At 30.4% G+C, this 22,261-nt stretch overlaps 1 protein-coding gene across 2 annotated transcripts in view; it reads left to right on the top strand.

Moving 5' to 3' along the window:
* The window catches only part of LOC111034999 (carbonic anhydrase-related protein 10), a 264,532-nt gene that overhangs the window by 230,823 nt on the left and 11,448 nt on the right, over positions 1–22,261 (top strand). For both annotated transcript variants that reach the window (XM_022316479.1, XM_022316473.1), the window contains exons 7-8: positions 8,228–8,294; positions 9,235–9,389. In XM_022316479.1, coding sequence (XP_022172171.1) covers positions 8,228–8,294; positions 9,235–9,389 — 222 coding nt within the window. The remainder of the gene's footprint in view (positions 1–8,227; positions 8,295–9,234; positions 9,390–22,261) is intronic.

Genomic DNA, 22,261 nt, shown 5'->3' with positions numbered 1-22,261 from the left:
TTGTGTTAATTATAATACATTTATTGCATTTCAAGAGAAAATGTGCATATATCATATCAATAAAAATTATTTAAATGATTGTCTCCAAAAACTTAGGCTAGCGAAGGAGACAACAGTTCTAGTTTTAAATGTGTGCTTACGATTTCAAGAAAACTACAACAATAATTATTATCAAACTATTTAAACAAATAGGTTAATTAGTACTAATTAAATGATAAATGGTAAGACAGCGCCAATATTTAAGTACAGTACAAATTTATGGATGTGGGTATTATAGATAAAATTTCATCTTATACTTGTTTAGGAATATCGTACTTCATAAAAAATAAATGTATACTTATATTAAAGGGATCTTTTTTCCCAAATTCAGTATTGCATTTATTTAATCTAAAAACATTGTATATACAATATTTTAACGAGTAGAATAATTATGGTTAAAGCTGATACTCTCAAATTTATAAAAATATAGATTTGTTAGCACTTTTTTTGCATTAAATTTCTCCAAATTTAACATGTCACAAGTATTATAAAGTATATCATTATTCGAATGAAAGGGTTTCTCTAAGGCCTTTATTTGGCACGTATTATAAAATGAAACAAAAATAAAATATGCATGTAAATGCAACACTGTAATATTTAGCTAAGCAAACAACCATAATATTAAATGCTTGTAATTGAAATTCTATTCTAATGACATAAAATGTTGAAGTCTTTATAGTCAATAAAAAAAATGTTTATAAAAGATATCAAACTGTATTTGAAAAAGTGTTTTCTGGTTTTCCCTTTTGGGTTAACCCAGGGAAATGGGTAAACGGAAAATGAAAAAGATACGATCCGTTCATAAATTTCTTAACGTGACAACCGATTGCAGTTTTTGAAATCGGTACTATTATGGCAATAGTGCGATACTGACACATCTATGTATTATGGCTATTAGTTGTTACTTGTTTTTGTGTACTAACAATATTTATTTTTCTCGAAAATGTTTGTCGTCAGATGGATGATATGATCAACCTGATGATCGATTTAATCAATTAAATGGAAGGTTTCCCATTTTCTAGTTTTTAACTATACCTATGCATATACCTACTATTTAGTATTATTTTACTATTTTCTAATTTGATTGTTTCTTGTAATTTGATCTAAACCTAAATATTGAGAGCGAAAAATGAAAACTAAAAAAAAAAAATTTTGGCAATAAACATCTTTGTAAATGTATTTTTCCTCGACGTTACTATAAAGTGCATACTTTTAACATTTTATTAGTCACAACGAGGTATTTTAATGTCTCAGACATGTTAAAAACGTTTGTTTAGTTAGAGATAAGAATATACGAACTTCTACCACTTATTTGTGATAAGAGAATTATAGAGTATTATACGATGATGGGTTTTACCTGTAAAATATTTAAAAAAAATTGCATTTAGTTATTTAAATATTAATGGTATATATACATTATACATTCACAAGACACATATTTAGCAAACAAATAATAAAATAAATGAAATATGAAATAATTATATTTATATAAAGGGTGATTCAAAATGTGTTACACCCATTTTATTATATAAATATTCAAAATTGTGAAAAATATATAACGTAAATGTTTGTTGATTTTGAAACATCTATTATGAAATCATAATTTTATAATTGATGACAATATTTTAGGGGGGGTTTTAGAGGGTCAATTTTAAAAATTCCAATGGGAGCCTGTACTTTTTTTGCAAGCATAATTTGAAAACATTTTTAAATACATTTCAGTGCAAAAACAAAATTAATTAATGCAAAACTCTATGCTTGAGAGGTGTTAAAAAAAGTATTGGTTTCCATTTGAAGTTCTGAAATTGACCAGCAAACTCCCTATAAGATATTGTAATCAATTATACAATTATATTCGCCAAACACGTTCACGAGGTAACCCAAAACATCCCTTAAATATTTAAACAATTATGAAATCATAATAGATGGTTCTAAATCAAAAAACTTTTGTGTTCTATATTTTTCACTATTTTGATTATTTATATGAAAAATTTAAAATGGTATGTAGCATTAATTTGAATCACCCTTTATGAATAATTTTATATATTATATATAACAAGATTGGCCGAAAGGTGTTGCTTGTTAAAAATTAATAACTTTCCAAAGAATTGTTGAAGTCGCCCGTTGCTTCCACTACCACCGCCATCGGTAGACAGGCCCTTCCGAACGTTCCGACAGACGTTCATAACTCTTCGAGCAAAACTTTTAAAACCACTCTGTGCAATGTCCACCGCCTAGCCGCACCTGTGGTTGTCGTCGTCTGTTGGTCACTGCACTTACAGTTTGCAGCGACCGATAGAGCCAAACGATGAGGCTCGTGTCTCGTTAAATCGCAAACCGTCTGCCGAACGAAATCGTTTCGCACACATCTAAACGGATTTATAACTGTTGTGTCTTTATTATTGCTTATTATTACTAGGTTAAGGATTTTTCTGCCTTTGCATAGTTTATTTTTTTTGAATCCAAATTGCTCGGTTGCCAGAGATTTCCACGATTTGGACTATTCTCGATTAAATGGAACAACTTTTTTTTTGCATATTTTTGCATATTTTGAACACTCAAACTACGTAGGTAATTTCATAATTCGATTTTTGAAAATCATATTAACTATAAATGGCCTTTGTTTAATAAACACTTCTATAATTATTGGGTTGTGTGTCTAATCGTCATAAATGTACCATTTAATTTTTTCTTTATCAGACGACCGATAGGATTACCTGTACATTATTTTTATTTTTCATTAGTACGACAAGTTGTAGTCAATATAAATCCATTCGTATTTTTAATCGCCGAGTCAGTCGTTCGTATTTTAAAATTTGAAAGAGCATATCGTGACAGCAATATTCGATGAAATAACTACTAATAATAATCAATAATAATTGTACATAAATAATAAACAGTTAATTAATTAGTATAGATAGTTTTTGTTCCAATTAGTTTGTGATTTTTATGTAAAAAAATTTAATATTATGTAGAAATGAAAAAAATTGTTTTCGCATATGTTGGTAAGTAAAGTGCATATTTTACAAATTTGTTATTGAATTTCAATCCTTAGCTCAGTTTTTACTATTCTTATATAGTTATATTTTATTTTGAGATTCAGAAGCACGTTCGGACAAGTTATAATATTATACTAATAATGCAGATATATAATACTAATAATAATAATCTTTATTACGGTTGAGCTACATTTACAAGTAATAACACTTGAGTAGGTAAGTACAATAACAAGTATAAAATACAAAATATTTAACATACATTTATTGCTCTTATAAGAAATGAAAAATGTAATTTTGAGTTATTATTTTTTTATATTTAGACATGATCTTAATTGATCAATACCGTCATACCCGAAAAAAATCAATTCGCCTCGATTGAAAAGTTTATAAAGGAAGATTCCCTTATTTTTTTATTTATGTTTTTTATTATATTTTGAATTTCGATACCGTATTGTGTGTTATAAACAAATGAACTATATCATTATGTAGCAGTTCAGCTCCCAAACCTTATTGTTATCATTTTATTTGTATTTTAAGCACACTCTCACAAAAATACAAAAACTTACACACACCACCGCATACCTACTAAAACTCACTGTTTTTTTGCACGAAAAACCCATCCACTTCTTTTGATCGTTGCTCTACATGAAATATCCACACTATTCGCTCACCTCGGTCGGTGCGTGAAAGGAACGCGAGACGAAGTAAATGTTGGTGACCTGCGCGAGGATGGATAATATTATTTTACGTTCCTGGCCCGAAACCCTATACATGATGTTATGCTCGTGCATATTTGTACTAACGAAAATAGCTAGTTATTTATACTGAGTAGATCTATATTAACGGTAAATACTAGCAGACGACTAAAAAGTCTTGACGGTTTTAAGAATATTTTTGTACATAATTTGTCAAAAGTTTAATTTTTTAAATTACAAAATACATTTCGAACTGCCTCGTCAAAAAAATTTTGATTTATAAACTTTGAATTTCGACTGAGTAGTAAATTAATAAAGTATTTAAAATCTAGATAATTAGAGCAGTTGACCAATATTCTTCTGGGTGCCAAATTCCTAGACATTAAATGTTTCTATACGATTATATCGAATTTAGATTCTTTGAAAAATAGTTGATACTTTCGAAATAACATGTATGTTTATTGTTTACTAAAACGAGGATCATCCTCCTTTAAGTAAAATTACGTTTTGCAAAAACTTTGATATAATTCATTTTTAATGCATTTTATAGATTTTTTTGAAATGGAGGGCTAAAAAAAATTTAAAAATATAAGTATTTTACTTATAAATAATAACATAAATAAAATTTGATTTTGGATTTAATGATCACTAAAACTTGAAAAAGAAGACATATTTTCATAAGTTTTTTTTTGTTTTAAAAAAACTCATTTTTAGTGAAAATAGTATATTCAAATTTGTGTGTCAAGTTTAATCTATATTTAAATTTGGCTTTAAAATTACATAGGTACTACTACACGGGAATTCTACTTTTTTTTTTGGTATATCAGCTTACAAATTTAGTCTGTCTCTGTGTCATATTTATTCCATTATCTTCCTTAATTATATTTTGTAAATACAATGGTTTAATAAATTGTGTTTATGTATCAGATATTTAGATACAATAGTGACCATCCACTTTATTGTTCAGAAGGATCTTATGACATTTACCGGGTGCTAGAGTATCAATTAATTTCAATTAAATTTAATGTCAATTGTTGTCCCATAAACTTTATGAATACCACTTTTTATCCGAACAAACCGTGCGGCATAATATTATAGATTTTCATTCGATATTTGCCTGATTAGTTCACGCATTAAATAGTGTCAAATTTTTTTATTGCGCAGTGGTGTCGTAGTACACGATTGTATGCGATATTTTTGTAAGTACGTTCGTATCGACGGCACGTTTTAATTACAGTATTATTTCTAAAATGACTTCGTTTTTTCTCCAGAGAAACAGCTTACCGCAAACGTAGTACACAACACAATTTGACATTTTTTTGTTTTGATTCAATTACAAGTTCGTGATCCCGATGTTTATTCCAGCTAATGTATTCATGTTACGTGTCACATTTCACAAACGATTGATGTATATATATATTATTTTTGTTTGGAGTGTTTGAAATATTACAGATCAATTCTTATCAACTATGATGAACAGCAAAAAGGAAACGTTTCAATTACGTCTATGGCGTATCGCATGTATATAGCAGTCATAGCACATTAATATATGATCGTTTATGATTTCATATCAGTGTCTCTATACAATATTATTGATTTGATATTGTGTACAAAAGTATGTATTTTCGAACTGTTAAAATAACAAACTGCGTCAAATGTAACTTCAGCAAGGAATCATTAGAAGTCTTGAGTTGTTTAACTTCGTACAAGTACTAAGGATAATAAGTTAATGATAATGAGAAGGTAATCATGAAAGGTGTAAAATGGTAGATATGGAGATGTTTAACATTTTAGTAATTTATATTATTCTATTAATATTCAAAATGTGTAGTGTTATATTATTACCAAATATAATAAACACTTTTTTTTTAATATTAATTTTAAACATAAAACATTCCTAGCCTAAGACTATCTATATAATATAGTGATGTTTGACAATTTACATATTAGTTTTCATAGATTAAAGTGATAATTAAAAATATTTTTAAGTTCTATGGATAATTGACACCTGGTAATTTTAGATATCCCGAAGTAATGTGATTACAATAATATTCTAATAGATATGATATGAATGGTCGGAAGATATTAGATGATTGTTTTGATTTAATTAAGGATTGGGATTTTGTTTATCAGACATGTTAGAGCAGCTAGATAAGGACTAATTTTAACTCGTAAGAAACACTAGATCCGACAACTATTACAACTATTTCATATTTTTGTAAGACCATTTTAATGAGTAAAAAATTGTGCGTTTGAATTTTAAACTAGTAGGTATACCGATGTACCTATACCAATGTATACCTACATAACAATTTTCAAAATAAAAATATCCATCAAATAATTTACACTAAAAAGTACGATTTTCGTTTGAAAAACAGAAGTTTGTATAGCGATCAAGACAAATTCTAAGAACCTAGTCAGTAAATCTCGATAATGTGAAAATATGGTCATTGAAGTTATTGAAAAATACAACAAACAGAATTTGAATAAATTAGTTATTAAAATAATATGATGAATATTAAGCATTATGCTTGGTTAATAATCCTGTTCAAATATAATGAGTAGTTATCTAAAATTCCCCCCTCCCCAAAAAGAAGGGTTTCGGCGAAAAAAAAGCAATTGTAACAAGGACGAATTGGAAAATTCTATTAAAAAATGGTTTTTCGAAAAAGAATGTCGTTTTCCTAAATAATTGAAAAGGTAATGTAAAGTGGAAACCAACCAATAAATAATGATTTATGATAACCATAATACATAAAAGGTTTCTTGGAAATACACTCTACCACATAAATATTTGATAGGTAATGTTATTTTTAAAACAAATATTTAAATATTCGTATCAACAACTAATTACACGACGATACTTACGCCGTATTGACAAATGTGAAATGAAAATAACAGGTTTCTTCATCTATTTTTTAACTGAGTTTTTTATACAAAATTCTTTTTTTTTTAATTTTCAGAAAACTTTGATTTTTTTGGAAATGTATTATTTTAGTATTCTTTTTTTAAAAATATTTTTCGAAGCTTTGGGAAAAAAACTGTTTTTTTCCTAATTTTTTTCCGGAATTTTGATCCCTAATACTGAGCTTAGTATTTTTCAAACCAGTAAAATAGTCAATTTCAAAATAGTACCCGGTATTCATGGACTATTTCCAGTGCGATATTTAATTCGTCACTTATTTAGCACGCGAAATAGTCGTTCATGAGTTGTGTTTTTCGGAAGACGGTTTGTGTGTTATTCTTGGGCTCAAAATAACGCACTAGAAAATAACGAGCAGGGCGTCAAAACCCAAAGCCGTCGCAAACGAAACTCTTAAACTAGTCGTTGAAAAAAAAAAAATAATGCGTTCCATTACTGCTGCGGTGTACAGCTGTTTATTGATCATTATAATACTATAATATCGGAAAAAGAGTACACCCATAGTATAATAATATATATTATTATTGTAACCATCGACTTTCGAAATAATATGTTTGTACAATATTATTATATACTGACGCGAAATCGATATCCACAATATAATGTAATATTTACCAACAAATAATAATTTATTATCTATAATAACACAATAATATTATTATGTTGTGTAACATATACCTACGCGTATATGATAGTCATGCTTAAATGAATGCGTGCACTTCAACTTCGCGTATTCGTTATTTTTAAGTGGTAGGTCGTTAATCCGATGTCCACGTGACGTTAACACAAAACATTTTATTATTATTATTATTATTATTATTATCCATCACGACACGTTATACGTATCGGTCGGTGGGGGTGGTGGGGTGGGCGGGATCTCGCTTTAATGCGTTCAATTATCACGAATTGGTATCGAGTTACAGCGCGGAAGTGAAAATGCTGCTACAAAAGAATAATATAATATTTATAAACGTTTGTATCGCGTTCGACTCGAGTCCGAGCCATTTAACAGTACAAACAATCATTATTTCATGCGATTCGGACACATTTTGTTCACATCACCTGATGGTGTACAGTTATACCACGTAGAGGTATACCTACGTCAAAAAGGACATTCTTGTCGTACGCGGTGACTACCGCGCGTTTTCACGAGTCGCATCTACGTGGCTACTTTCAATTGATGTCATGTCAATATACTTTCATAATATTAATGCACATCAACGCATGGTTTTAATAAATTATTGGAAGCACTTGATCGCCGTCAATCGACTCGTTCGATGGTGTATAACATCGTCTGTTAGAAAATAACCTTCAAAAGTGTGTTCTCTGATACGCAGCACGCAGCTCGTGAATTGGTCACCAAATCTTGTGTCACGTGTTTCGAATTACTGAACATCGTGTGGAATTCAACATTTTTTCAGCATAATTTTATACTATTATTATAGTTGCATGCGAATTGCGTACATCGTTCGTGAGAAAAAATTAAACGAAATAAATATTTTAATAAGTTTTTACGGTTATGAACCAAGAACACACATCAACTATTTTTGTTTTGTTTTTTTTTTTTACAGCTTGGAGATTTGTCTAATCCAGAATTACGGATACTCACCGATCATTTGGACATGATCAAATATAGTGGTAAGCAAAATAACAAATTTACGTAGATCATATTTACTGTCGTCGTCATTAATAATGTAATAGACAGAAATAAATATTAGATTTTTACAATCTCAAAGAAAAATCAACATCACACGTTCAGTGATCAGAGCGTAGGTCTGATAGGCGATAGCTATACAAATTACGATAAAACCCAGCTGTTTGATATTGATAGAGATCGATGTTTTCGCCTCTTATCTATCACAAGCTATATTGTTGTGGATGATAAAAATAACAAAATTAAAAATAATACAAACTCAGCCTACATTAATACAACTTTCAGTGAAAAAATATCATTTTTTCCTCGGGTCCGCCTTATGAATTTTATGTGGTGGTTCGAATATACTTAGAAGTACATTTCCGCGCATTCGACTATTGTGTATAGAAGTTTCAGGATATAGGAATACTGCGATAATCGTGCGTAATATATAGGTAATCAGTCAAAATATCCACTGGAAAATTATCCAAAGAAAAAATATCAATCGGTAGCGAAATCAGGATTTATTTTCAGTGGTTTGAGGAGAGGAGTACAGAAATTGAAAAGAAAATCCATTTCGGCATGTTTTTAACGGTGGGTATCGATGAAGGGGTTAGATTAGGTTTGTTTTATGAGTAAAATATTTAAATTACAAATCATATTGTTTACCTTTTATTTGTAGATAACATTATTCATGCATATGAGCAACAAAGTTAGCTCATATTAGCTATTTAAATATACATTATACGTTAGGGCTAAATATTACAAATTGCTACACAAATTTGAAATCATACTTGTATTCTGCAGCAATGTACATTAAAAAAATAAAACTTAAAACACCCACTGATACCAACCCTATAGTATAGTAATAAGTAACAAGTGATAACACTAATCGGGGAACTTAACCACAATGCTTGTAAGTATTATTATTGTTTCTGTACTTAGGCGATGAAGTTCCTGTTAAACGATTGTCAGTCGCCGATCTGTTACCAGCCACCCATTACTACATGACGTATGACGGCTCTACCACGGTTCCCGCGTGTCACGAAACCGTTACCTGGTTAATACTTAACAAACCAATCTACATCACTAAACAGCAAGTGAGTATAACCATACAATTTTTTTAGTTTTACGTGCCAATTGGATGACACACTTGTTACTGTTTTGTCAAAATTGTACTTTGTAAGTTATTAAGGATTTCACCTTATACATGTCTTTTAGTAAATACGTAAATAAAGGAATATATTATTAATAATATTTTCTTTTAACAGGTTCGATTTGTTTTTAGAATTTTAAAACCATATTTGGTAGAATAACACAAGGTTGTTATGTGCACGATTTCATAATACTCTTATTTCATAAGACATAACAATTTTGAGTATACGTAATTATAGTTATATTCTTTAAATCAATTCGACCATAAAGTTTACAGTTTTTAACCTTATGATCATTTCTAAATTAACTGACCTAAGCATATATTGTGAGTGTGACACAGCACTGATAAATGAGTGGGTCGTTATACGTGAGCCTGTGACAATAGTTCAGTACAATCTGTAATATTGAAGCAATAAGCAAAAAAAAAAACAATAATACTTAAACTGTGCCGTACGAATGTGCAAAATAGAGGTAGACCAAACTTTTTGAAGTTCAAAAAATCAAACCAAACTTACTGAGGTGTTTGAATTAATTTCAAAAGTCAAATTTAATTTAACAAAAAAAATCGTACTTGAACAAAAAGTTAGGATGGAAATTTTAGAATTAATCCGAAATCAAAAATACGAAATTCAATCGCATCAAACGTTTCAAGCATAAAATGTTTCCGGTGCTTACGTTTAAATTTTTATTTTGCCAGATGTGTATTTTTTTTTTTTACGAAAAATACACCCGTGTTTTATACTTGATAGCTATTTTGACAAATTAAAACTAAAATAAGTGGACAAGTGGGTACAGATCGGCTGTACAGTAGTTGTTAAGAATTTCATTATAATGGATGTGTTGGATTTGAATTCAATTATAAGTCATTGTATATGAAAAAAAGTTCTAAGTAGAGAAGTTGTGTAAATTTGTATAAATATTCAAATTCAATAACCAAAAAATCAATGAAAATATCTCTTGGCTTTTAATAGCTTTGCTTTGTGGTAAACATTTTTTTTGTTATAGGCAGAAGAACGTTTTATGGTGAATCTTCTATTAAAATGTCTAATGTTAGCTATACAAAGATTAATGTTTATGAATTTCTATCTGAAAACTTATTTGCGGCTTCTCAAAATGAATTTTGTCGAAATTCGTACTTTAAATGCATATAAAATCCTTAACATTTTTGAACTGATATTAAAACAACTTGTGAAAAACATTACATTCAATTTTCTCACTGAATTGTTCTGTGCAAAATTGTATGCAAATACAATTAAAACGTTTAGTTCAAGTTTCAGTTCAATACCTTATTTTTAAACTTGACCCACCTAAAGTGCCTAACTTAACCTTATGAACTTTGGAGTTGCTTGACGTTAATTATAGTAAAATATTTAATGTGTGCAATAAAAATAGGCAACAGGAAACTCACCATTCAGATTATTTGTATAATAGTTAATTTATAAACATATACAGAAAAATCTTCTTACAACGAAATCGCTCGATACCAACAGATTTGTTCATTACAAATAAGTTTTCGTGACAGGGTGATCCAAATTTTAAAACCTAAAAATATCTTAAGTAAATTTAAAAGCTCAAAAAATTGACGGTGAATGTTTATTTTTATTCAAAACCTTAAAAATACAAATGACGCTTATACTTTGTGAAGAAATAAAAAAAAATATGTACATATATATAATTTTAATTTCAAGAACATTAAATGAGTATTTTTCAATTTATTTTTTATTTAGTAATATTGGCAAACAATAATAATAATATGCAATAACAAATAAGCAATAATAAATACAATCATTATGAAAAATCCGATATTTTTATATTTTTTGTGCTCCTAGTAATTGCCACGAAATTCTTATTTTCAATAACATCATAAAATCAAACCGTGACGCGGTAAATGAAGTCGTGAAGAAAACTAATTGAATTCAGGGGCGCATTTTCGGTTCGATTAAGAATGCTGACGTCTCGGCGTATGCGGTATGCGTGGAGGTATTAGCTCGGTTCACCTGAGTACCCTTTCGGAAAGCAGGCGATTAGATTACATGGGGGGGGGGAGGTGTGTAAAAAAAAAACGTTTCGGACGACGAAGAGTAAACGTCAACTTACTACAACCTGCGGTCCGGGCGAGTGGTTCACACCCTGCAGCAATAGCCAATATTATGCGATGGTAAATTTCAAACGAGACCTAACCTAACCTGGAGGGTAATATACCGAGTAATACGAGTGCAGGAGACGACGGAATGAGAGCACTTTGCATGACAATAATGACAATGTATTCCCGCCCGGCCGGCAAAATATTATGCGTTCCCCCGGGGGTTAAAGCGATGTTGTTTTTGTCGGTAACCGCTCTGAACTTACTACGCAACATCGATTCGCGTGATGTGCAACGTTTTATTTATCCTCGATTTCCTAAGCGGGTCACTAACTGCTACCGGTCGTATTACAATGTCTGAGGCCAGGATTCCACTGCAAAGTGCATTATTTCATGGGTGCTCCGGCAGGACAGGACCCACAAAAATGCATTCCAAGTATAGAATATTCGTGTCATGTAACAGGTGCGTCAACAGAGGTGATACTTTTATTTTAAACATTTTCTGGTCATTTCATTTTTTTTTTTTTTTTTTAATTTTAGTGTTATACTGTACGAGTATTTAATGTAAATTAGGAAATTCAAAACTTTACTTCAGAAGTGTTATTCGTCCGCACTAAAAGTCAATCGTTCTATATAATATTATAATACGAATGCGTAACCGTACCGTATCTTTCTCAAGCGATTATCGGATGTGATGTCTTAAAAACGTGTGTGTGGCTCAAACAAATTATAACTAATTGGTCAGTTGTAGTGATTTGTCACGACTGTATATATTTTAAGTAAACTATTTATTTATTGTACGTGTCCAAGTTACCTATTTTTCTTTGAACTATTGTTCGTTTAGTTAAGATGGAAAAGTGTAAGAATACCAAAATTCAAACTATAATTTCTCATTAGTTTCGTAGTTGTATATCTATAACAAAAAAGTCATTTTTCAAGGGTATTATTGCATTAAAAAGACGTTTTTAAGGCACTTTAGAGGTATTATTTAGAGGATTTTTTAGTAGATTTTAGAGTATTGAAATTTGGGCTCTAATATTATAATAATGCATACGCAATAGTGGACAGACAGTTTATATTTTTGCTGTCCCGACTTATATTTTTAGTACCTTAATTTATATCTTATTTATCTGTACCTGAATCTTGAAGAAATCACAATTAACGACTAAGTAAAATACGAAAAACCACACACACGCGCAATACATTTGTGGCAAGAAAATGGAAAAAAACACCAAATGTTTGGTTATTTTTCAAAGCATTTTTTTTAAAACAATTTTATAGCATTGAAGCCCGAGCTCCAATCGAACAGCAAGAAAGTTAATTTTACGTCCCATACCCGAAGGAACGAACAATTTTATTTTGAAATTATTTATTTTACTATTTCATGCTCATTACACTCATTACATTGATCGGATGAAATTAATCGGACGTTTGAAACAATCACGCGTAATACAATATGTCATTAAATATAAAAACAATATGTTTCCCTATTATTTTATTTTTTTAATCATTATAGTCCCTACTGCCGATCGTCGTTCTCTGTAGGCTTTGTGCGACGTCATTCACTATGCGATTGTCCATAAACAATCATTATTTGCACTTTTTTAAAAAACAAATAGGTTAAACAACGATTTATATTTCCAAATGCGATGATTTATCAAACTGATTTCAGTATGTACCTACCACATATTATTATATTTAATTATTAGATTACGGTTGTTGCGGACTTAACAATATACCATTATCGTTTAGCAAACTTTTCCATATAAAATAGTGTTGAAATATCTGAACAATAATAATACGTAAATTTTTCTACTCCTAATTCGTGTGTATTGGTTAAATATTATGTTATATTATGCGTACCACTGCAGCGCGGTTACCGCGGTAACGAGCGGACGTTCCAATGTATTTTTTTTTTTTTTTACAATTGGTGAGATGTGTAAAAGGTACTTGATCATTATAATAATAATAATATATTAACAAACACATAACTGTACACGTACCTATAGGACTATGATTGACTTTCTGCAATAGCCAACAGTGATACAACTGTGCACACAACAGCCGTAATATTTTTAATTTTTTTTGTTCGTTATTATTGATCGGTTCCCCTCAACTACAATAGTTATATAGTGTGTTTAAGTTATTTTTTTTGGAAATTAATTTTTCAATTTTTTTTCTAAAATACATTATCTAAATCGGTTTACATAAATTTGATTTTTTTTGTTCACATATCACTCGGATTTCGAAGAGGTGTTCCGGTAAACCGCTTCATCTCCTTGAGTTTTCTTGTTCAAAAAACAGTCTTTTAATCGTATTATTGTTGTATTTAATAGTACTACTAAGAACGAAAAGCAGAAAAAAAAATCGGAATCGAATGCTAAGCGAGTCTAATCGATTTTTCTATTAAAACGTACCCGGATGATGGGATCGGCGGATAAGTGATGTTGGTGGGTGGATGGGTGGATGGATGGCTATTCCTAGAAATTGTTATTTTTCCGAATTATATTTAAACACTTCGCCACGCCACCGACCGGAACCACGCGAAAGGGGTTGTAGTCCGAATCGCTCGTAACACGCTATCGCGGGGCCTCCGCTCGTCACCGAAAACTACCCCTAAGGCTTTAGTGCTTCGAGGAAATCGTCTCACCCCGTCCGTCAGCCGTCGGGCGGCGGCCGGTCTGTCGGTGGTAGAACCCGAATAATATTTAGTCAGTATATCTATCTCACCGTAATAAATATTATATTATATTTTTAATAAACATTCGTCTAGTAATATATTATAATATTATGTTAATGCGACGATATTATATTAAATTATTATTATTATTATCATGTCATTATACGTTTACCCACCTATATTCCGTACACTATCTGCGCGTGTGTGTCCGCGATCGTAAAACCCCGCCAACCGGACGAGCGGTCGTGTCCAAAGCTCATTTCGCATATTTCACATCGCATCAGAATATTATAATTATTATTGTTATTATTATTATTTATACGGTCGCGGCGTGTTTCTGCGAAATATAATATGTTATACTGACGGTGTCGGCGCAGACCTTGCGTCTACATAATACTATATAGATATAGATATAGATAGATAGTTAGGTAGGTACTATATTTACGCACAAGACACAAAGTACTACAAATCATTCTTATATTGTCTAATTATCTTTATTTTTGTTTCTTCAAAATTCATAACATTAAACTTTATAATATTGTAATTACTACGATCTATGTAGAATTTTCGTATAATATCTTCCGTTATTGTGATGTAAGCACGCAGTTGTGCGTTTTTATTTATCGCATCCGACTGTTCGACAGTAGGTAAGAGTATTATAATTAGACGCGTACAAAGTGATGCAATGATGAACTTATTCGAATTCTGATTTTAGAAGACTTTTTTAAATGCTTATATAGTACAGTTTATGATGTTTGAGGAGTGCCCTGATTGCTATTTAAGGTTCTGTGTTTCAATTGACGACTTTCAATTTTCACTCTAAACGTTAAGTGTCTGATTTTTTTAAAAAAAATTAGACGTTTTCATGTTGAAATTCGAACCATTAGTCTCTGAATTATTAAACATAATGTACCCATATAGGTACTCTGTCCAGCAAGAGAACATTCTGCACGTCCCCACGAGGCACCTCTTCACCGAGTCCGGTTCCAAATAATTTCACATGAGGATGCGCTGAAGAACCGATTTCTCCCGCACATGATCACTCGCTGGACACGAGATACACGATAATAAGTTTAAAGATGTGGAGATTTTGACGATTGGAAAATTATAGCCAATAATATTGATGAAAAACCATTTTTCAATCTGTAAAAATTGTCCAAGTACAGTAAGTACTATGAGGATTAAAATACATTACATCTGTTTTACATATTATTTGATAATGTAAGCCCATTACTAAGTAGGTATGGTTAAATGAATCAGAAACTACTTGATCAAATTTTGATTGAGATTCATCATAATATTCGAAAAATTAATTGTACATTTATACGAGACAAAAAATCGATTCTCGTTTAAAGAGCAGAAATATGTATCACCACAAGACTACAGGACTCTTCAAATGGTTTAAAATGTATAAATATCTAAAAAAAAGTATGATTTTTAAGCAAACTAAAAAATTCAAATTTACAAAAATCAGTACTTGTATTGAAGAATAAAAAGGACGATCATGCACATTGAATCACTATGTATTCTCCATATCACCACGTTGTTGTATTTTAATTAAATAGGTACATTTGAATTTATAGTAATAGCTGGTATATAATAACAATATTGAGAATGTTTGGTTCAAGCAGGCAATTTATACATATAATTCATAAGAATAACAATAATATTATGACAAGGTATTTAGCTATATTTTATTATTATTTTGACTTAATTTATGGACATATACATCTCAATACTTTTTGTTAAGGCCACACCACTGATATTACAGCGCATAACCTAACCTGATACTCCCGAAAGATTCCAATCGTAACCATCATAGGTAAGTTTTTCATGCATCTTGGAGCGAACGCGTTATTCCCCTCCCCCTTCCTGGAACTCTTTTTGGACAGTATCTATATATAGGTATATCATCAATATTGAACTATAGACAGTCTTTGTACTACTGTCTGATAGGCAGTGACTATACAAACTTATGATTTACAAATGAAAAATGGTGGACGCATTTTTTTAAATGTCGTTGATTGACAAATTCAGACAAAAAGTTTTTCAGTTTTAAATTTTAAACTTTAAATTTTCATTTTACTAACAAGCAAACTGTCTGTACTAAAGATATAAGTCTTTAAAAATGATTTTACACAAAATATATAATATTGGAAATATCGCTTATTACACTTGCATTTGTACCATTGTTTCAAATTAAAATGTTGATATGTTATTATAGATTAATAATTTTTTTCAATCACTGTATATTTCTCATATTTTCCAAACTTGCCATCACGGATCCATATTATACTTAGTACAAAATTTTAAATAACTCAAAAACTATGCATTCGAATTTCGATTTTAATAGGGTCAATATTTTCGGCATAATTATTGAAAAAATAATTTACAAGTGTAAGCAACACCATCTCTTCCTTATTTCATAAACATAAGTATGCACCTCCACCGAGCATTAAGAAGTCCTAAACATTTGAGGATTTAAAAACATGGTGTTTATGTGTAACTATTCAAAAATCAAATTTTTAATAGCTGCACTATTCAAGAAAAAAAAGATAAGTGGCATGTTTGGTGAATTACCCTGTATCATATACTGTCGGTGCATTATATCGCGTTCGATCTAGTTTTGGCTAAAAATGAAAACTGTTAACTTTCTTTCAGCACTCGACGGTCTTTATAAAAAAATATCTATTAAAAGAGCCACTCACATCCATTCCAAGTCTGCGGGCTGTTAAAGGTAACACACACAAACATGCATAGGAATTGGGTGATCAAATATGTTTAGGGGCGTGGGTTGGGGGCAATCATACATTTTTATCGTGATTTCGGAGGACTGTGATAAGTAATAATATTGTATGTCGAGTGTTGACTAAACTTTTTGAATGGTGGGGGGGGGGAGGCTGTACTATTCCCACCGGCGAGGCTATAGAGCTAACTAATATCCAAGTCGGTGTAAGTCACGGTTTCCGTAGACGGCCACGATCGTTTGTCATGATCTCTGCCGCGTAGGTGTTGATGATGGTTCTCATATAATATATTTCGCGAAAAAAAATTACCAAACAAAAAACAAATGATCGCACCTTGGGGAAATATAACGTTCACTTGCAAACACACACACACACACACACACACACACACACACACACACACACACACATACTGTAGTCGCGAAGAAATCGACTCGACACGAATATGGGCGACAACGACAATGGCACTTCGGCGCAGCTGAAACGGAAAAAAAAACAACACCTCGGTTGAGACATAAAATGTTATTTTCAAGTCAGTCGGTAAACTTTGTACCTCGGGCACTATATTATAATAGTTCAGGCCTCTCCGACAAACTCCAATATTAAATATTTTGAACGGATTATATTTAATATAGCCGTACGAATACAATCAAAACAACCGACGATGGTTCGTATTATACCTACCGATGAAGTTCACGCCCTGAATGAATTTGGACCATTGAAACTCGATCAATTGCATTTGTTCAGTTTGGATTTGGTACTTTAGAACTAAATCGCCAATAAACGTATAACCGAGTGATGTGGGAAAAGAACTCGTTCAATTACATACACATTATATAATATTATAATATTGACGGATTCAATTTTAACAAGTCCTATACAATTATAATATTCAGTATACTATAGTATAGTACATCGTGTATTATCACGTTTTAAATCATTCAGCTAATAATAAAAATTATTATGAATAAATATTAGTATTTAATAATAATACGTAAGTACCTGTGTTTACATTATTTAAACAAGGTAGCATATAATATAACGAATAAAAAAGTTTATTCATTGAATCATCAATATTATTATTATTATTATGAACATAATGTTGTACAATCTAAACGTAATGACTTGGTTTTTAAAAAAAAAAAATTCTCAGGTGGGTATATCATACTTAATAAACAAATAACCTACTTACTTAACTATTAGTTTGAAATAATTGTGTATGAACTCTTCTCTACCGTGATTGAAAAATGTAAAAAGTCTGTAAGTACCGAACACACAAAATGGGTGGTTATTAAAAAATATATTATTACTAGAGGCTGCCGGTATAATAGCTAGGCACCGTTGTAGGTCTTAATCCAGGCCTGACTATCGACATATTATTCTTTGTGGTCTGAGCCCCCAAAAACTACATAACTTATAAAATAATAAATTAATTATTAAATAAATAATAAACAATAAATAAATAATATATAGGTATTTATATGATTTTCACCCGTACTCATAATATGATCTACTTATAACGTAACTTCGAAGTAACAATGATTTGCAGAAAAAAAAACAATAAATTAAACATTAATATTTTATCAACAATATTCTATTTCTACGTCTTATATAATGTTTAGAATCTCGACCACAAAGTCTCGACTTTAATATTAATTTACAATTTTTGATCTGAAACTTTATAGCATTTTTCACGTAATATCAATAATAATAATAACGATGTCAAAAGAAATTCAAATTAAATACAAAAAATGTAATTCGTTCTCACATTCTTGCACGTGCTCGTCGAAGCACAAATAAAAAGTAAAAATCTTACCTGTAAGAATTTGTTCAGATTCAGAGACGACTTTTATAATATGTTTTTACCTATATGAACTAATACATTTTAAAATGCACAACTTATAAATTATTTCAATTCATACCTGTTTATTAAAAAAATACATATAACTTATAGCGATGATGTAATAAGCTCTATCCAAATACCTATTTCATTTTACTCAATCGGGCTCAATCAAGGTATCGAGAAATAACCTTTTCTAACTGGTCTTTGAGACCACTAGATTTAGAAGTAATATTTTTATATTTCAGCTTTCTAAAATGGTTAATAATTTTTGAATTACGACAAAATAACCAAACTCATTCAAGAAAATATCGTTATGATAAAGTTTGAACATTTAAATAATACCCATTTCAATTAAATCATTTAACTTAATGAAACAATTTTTATTTTTGACCCTCCCCCCCTCCAAGTACCAACTAGATTCACTTTCCTACAAAAAAAGATGCTGCTGAAGAAAATCGAAGCACTTTTATTGTCCCAAAAAGTGATGACAGACACAAAAAAAAAACACACACACACATCATTGAAAAATCAATACATTCATAGCTTCGCTCAGAATCTAAAAAAACAAAATAACCTTAAAAGAGACATAGCTTTTTTAAAGTTATGTCGTGTCTGGAATAAAATATTATTATAAATGTTTGATTGTGATTTTTGATCTCAAGTACTTGTTCATTGTTTCTATTTTATGAATTGAGCCCAGAATAAGGAGGTAGCAAGGAAAGATGGAACCCTTGGCCCCCGAACCACAGGTCTTGACATTTTTTAAGCTTCTAAATTTGCACCTCGCATTTTTAATAGGTATTGCAATTATTACTTTTTTATTAATATTGTGCACCAAAAAATTATTGTACAAGAAAATACCTAATCATTTTTACTTCTAACAAAACTATATGGACTCCAATGAAGCATAAAGTTTATATCATTAAAGCAGAAGAAGAAAACATTAAAAACAGAATTATAAATTATTATATTTCTGAAATATATGAACATTTGTAAATAGTTCTATCAGAAACGAGTTAGTTAAATTTCGTATGTATTTAACTTTTCTAAGTGAACCAATAATAATTAATTCTAAGAATATGAGTAGGTATACTTATTAATATTTTAAAACGGTTTAATGAAGTCATCCTTTACTTTATACACTGCTGTAAATGTATTTTATTTAACTATACCGAGTACGAACTATTCTGCCGAGAGAGCTTTTCAAAATTCGGAAGAATTAAAAACGATTTCAGAACGAGTAGTACACAATAAAACTTAACTAGAATCTTGATTTGCAGTCAGAAAAATTAATTTTTACCTGTACAATCAGTTCATTTAGACCTGATATGATTGCTTCTGCGAAACCTCTGAAAAAATTTTCAAAATTGAATACTTTTATACGAGCTACATTATATTTGAATGTTTCAAAAATTATAACATGCAATTGCAGACAATTTTTCGTTCAATAAATTATACGAAGTCTTCACGAAATCTGGCCGCTGATACTCGGAAATCTTAATTCGGGCTTTCCTTTTTAGCGTCGCGAACAATAATAAAATAACGAGTGCCGCGACAGCACATATTATGCACCTTAACGATTACGTCAAGACAAATGGCTTCGATACAATGAGGGGCCCGGTGACCGTGTCACCTTTTGGTTCTGAACAAATCGTGTCAATTATAATATATGTTCAGTACGTAAGGACATGGAATAGTTTGAGTGAGACCCTTGCCAAGCGCGAGAACATAAATCACTGGTTTGAAAACACGACTGTTTGGTAAAATTATTTTTAAAGACTATGATGTGCAATGCAATGCAATGTTATTCGCGATTAACGAGTAGTGCTTGCAGCGAGCGACAAGTCATATTATGTTAAAAACGCGGTTCTCAATTAATTCGGATACTAGTAGTAAAACGTTATAAATCATTATCGTGTAATATTATATTATGCAGATTGCTAGTTTGATGGGGTAAGAGCTAATTACCGAGTTTTTCGCTTACAAAAATAGCAAAAACCGTTTTCGTTCACATATTATAATATCGCGCAAACAAATAAAAGAGCAGAAAAAAACTTTAATTTAAAAAATATGTTTGTAATCGAAAAACTTGTTAACTTTAAACATGGTGTGTGTGTTTTTCTATGCGCAGAAAATTCTGTGAACAACTATATGGAACTCAAACGATTACTATGCTTAGACCATGTTATTAAAACTCTCATATGCATTTTATTACAGTCAAATGGTTTTTAGGGACGAAAATAAAGCTCGACTAATGTATGTATACAGCGTATGCAAACATAAATATATTACGCACAAGCTGTATACATGTTCGGAAAACGTCATTATTTAAAGTTTCAACGATTATACTGAGGAATTCATCGGCTAAAATTAAAATGTCAGCGTCAAAAATGAAAAAGACAAATCTCTAATATTATTATATTGTGTTGTAAAACAAAAAAATCGGTCACAATATTATGTACTAAACTATTAAAAGTAGTGTTTAATCGACTACGGTTCATTGAGCGCAATTATTGATAACGCAAAAATTATTTAAATTATGTACCTAGCTGTAGTATAAATGTATAATAATATAATAAAGCTTTCACAAGTCCCATGCTCTAGTACGCCCGTAATCTCGTGACGTTTTAATGTTATCTATGTATTTTTATTTGTATGCAAGTTTTTTTTTCCACCCAAACTCCTTACTTAGTCAAGTTTTATCGTTTTTAAATGCCAAATAAAAGAACTAAGGTACCTCAAAAATTGTTATGAAAGTGTGGTTAAAATAACTCATACTTGAACGATCCCGTTATCGTTTCGTTCGGCCACCGAGATAAATCAAAAGCTTTTTTTTCAACTAATTAGGCTGTATTATAATATTCCCCGGTAAAAATTCCAAGTCTCGAGAAGTAGGAAATAGGTATACTTAAATCTTTTTGTGCAATGAAATAGAACTTTAAGGTACCCACTACGTTTATTAAATGACACTATTTTCAAGATAGTTACGTATTTACACTACAGTTTCGCTCACAGCTGTCTGGGAGTTGGATAAAAATATGAAATACGATTATCTTTATTGTCACGATTAAATATTATTTATTAGTAAATTACAAAAAAAAACCCGTACAAGGATCTAATTATACACAGCGATATACGTATTTCAAACGGAATGGAGCGATGAATGTATATTGTTTTACAGAGATGTGAGTGTTTATTTGTTGTGTGTCTACATACACGAATATTGTAGAAAAATTGCTCAACTTCGATGATGGTTTCTGATAGAAAATTTGGCCTAGTTTTTATTTTTAAGGTGTCGAGAAGTAGAAAATGCCCAATATAATACGATAGCAAAATAATAAGAAAAAACAAAAAAAAACTAATGAACTAGAATTTAGCACGATACTTACTGGTTTTTTCGTCAATCAATTTTTGACATTAATGTGTTATAATTCAAAAACTAGATAGATTTAAAGATTGGTACA

This window comes from Myzus persicae, unplaced genomic scaffold (genome assembly GCF_001856785.1).
Source record: "Myzus persicae strain clone G006 unplaced genomic scaffold, MPER_G0061.0, whole genome shotgun sequence".
Classification (NCBI taxonomy): domain Eukaryota; kingdom Metazoa; phylum Arthropoda; class Insecta; order Hemiptera; family Aphididae; genus Myzus; species Myzus persicae.
This window is presented reverse-complemented; position numbering and strand designations above follow the sequence as displayed.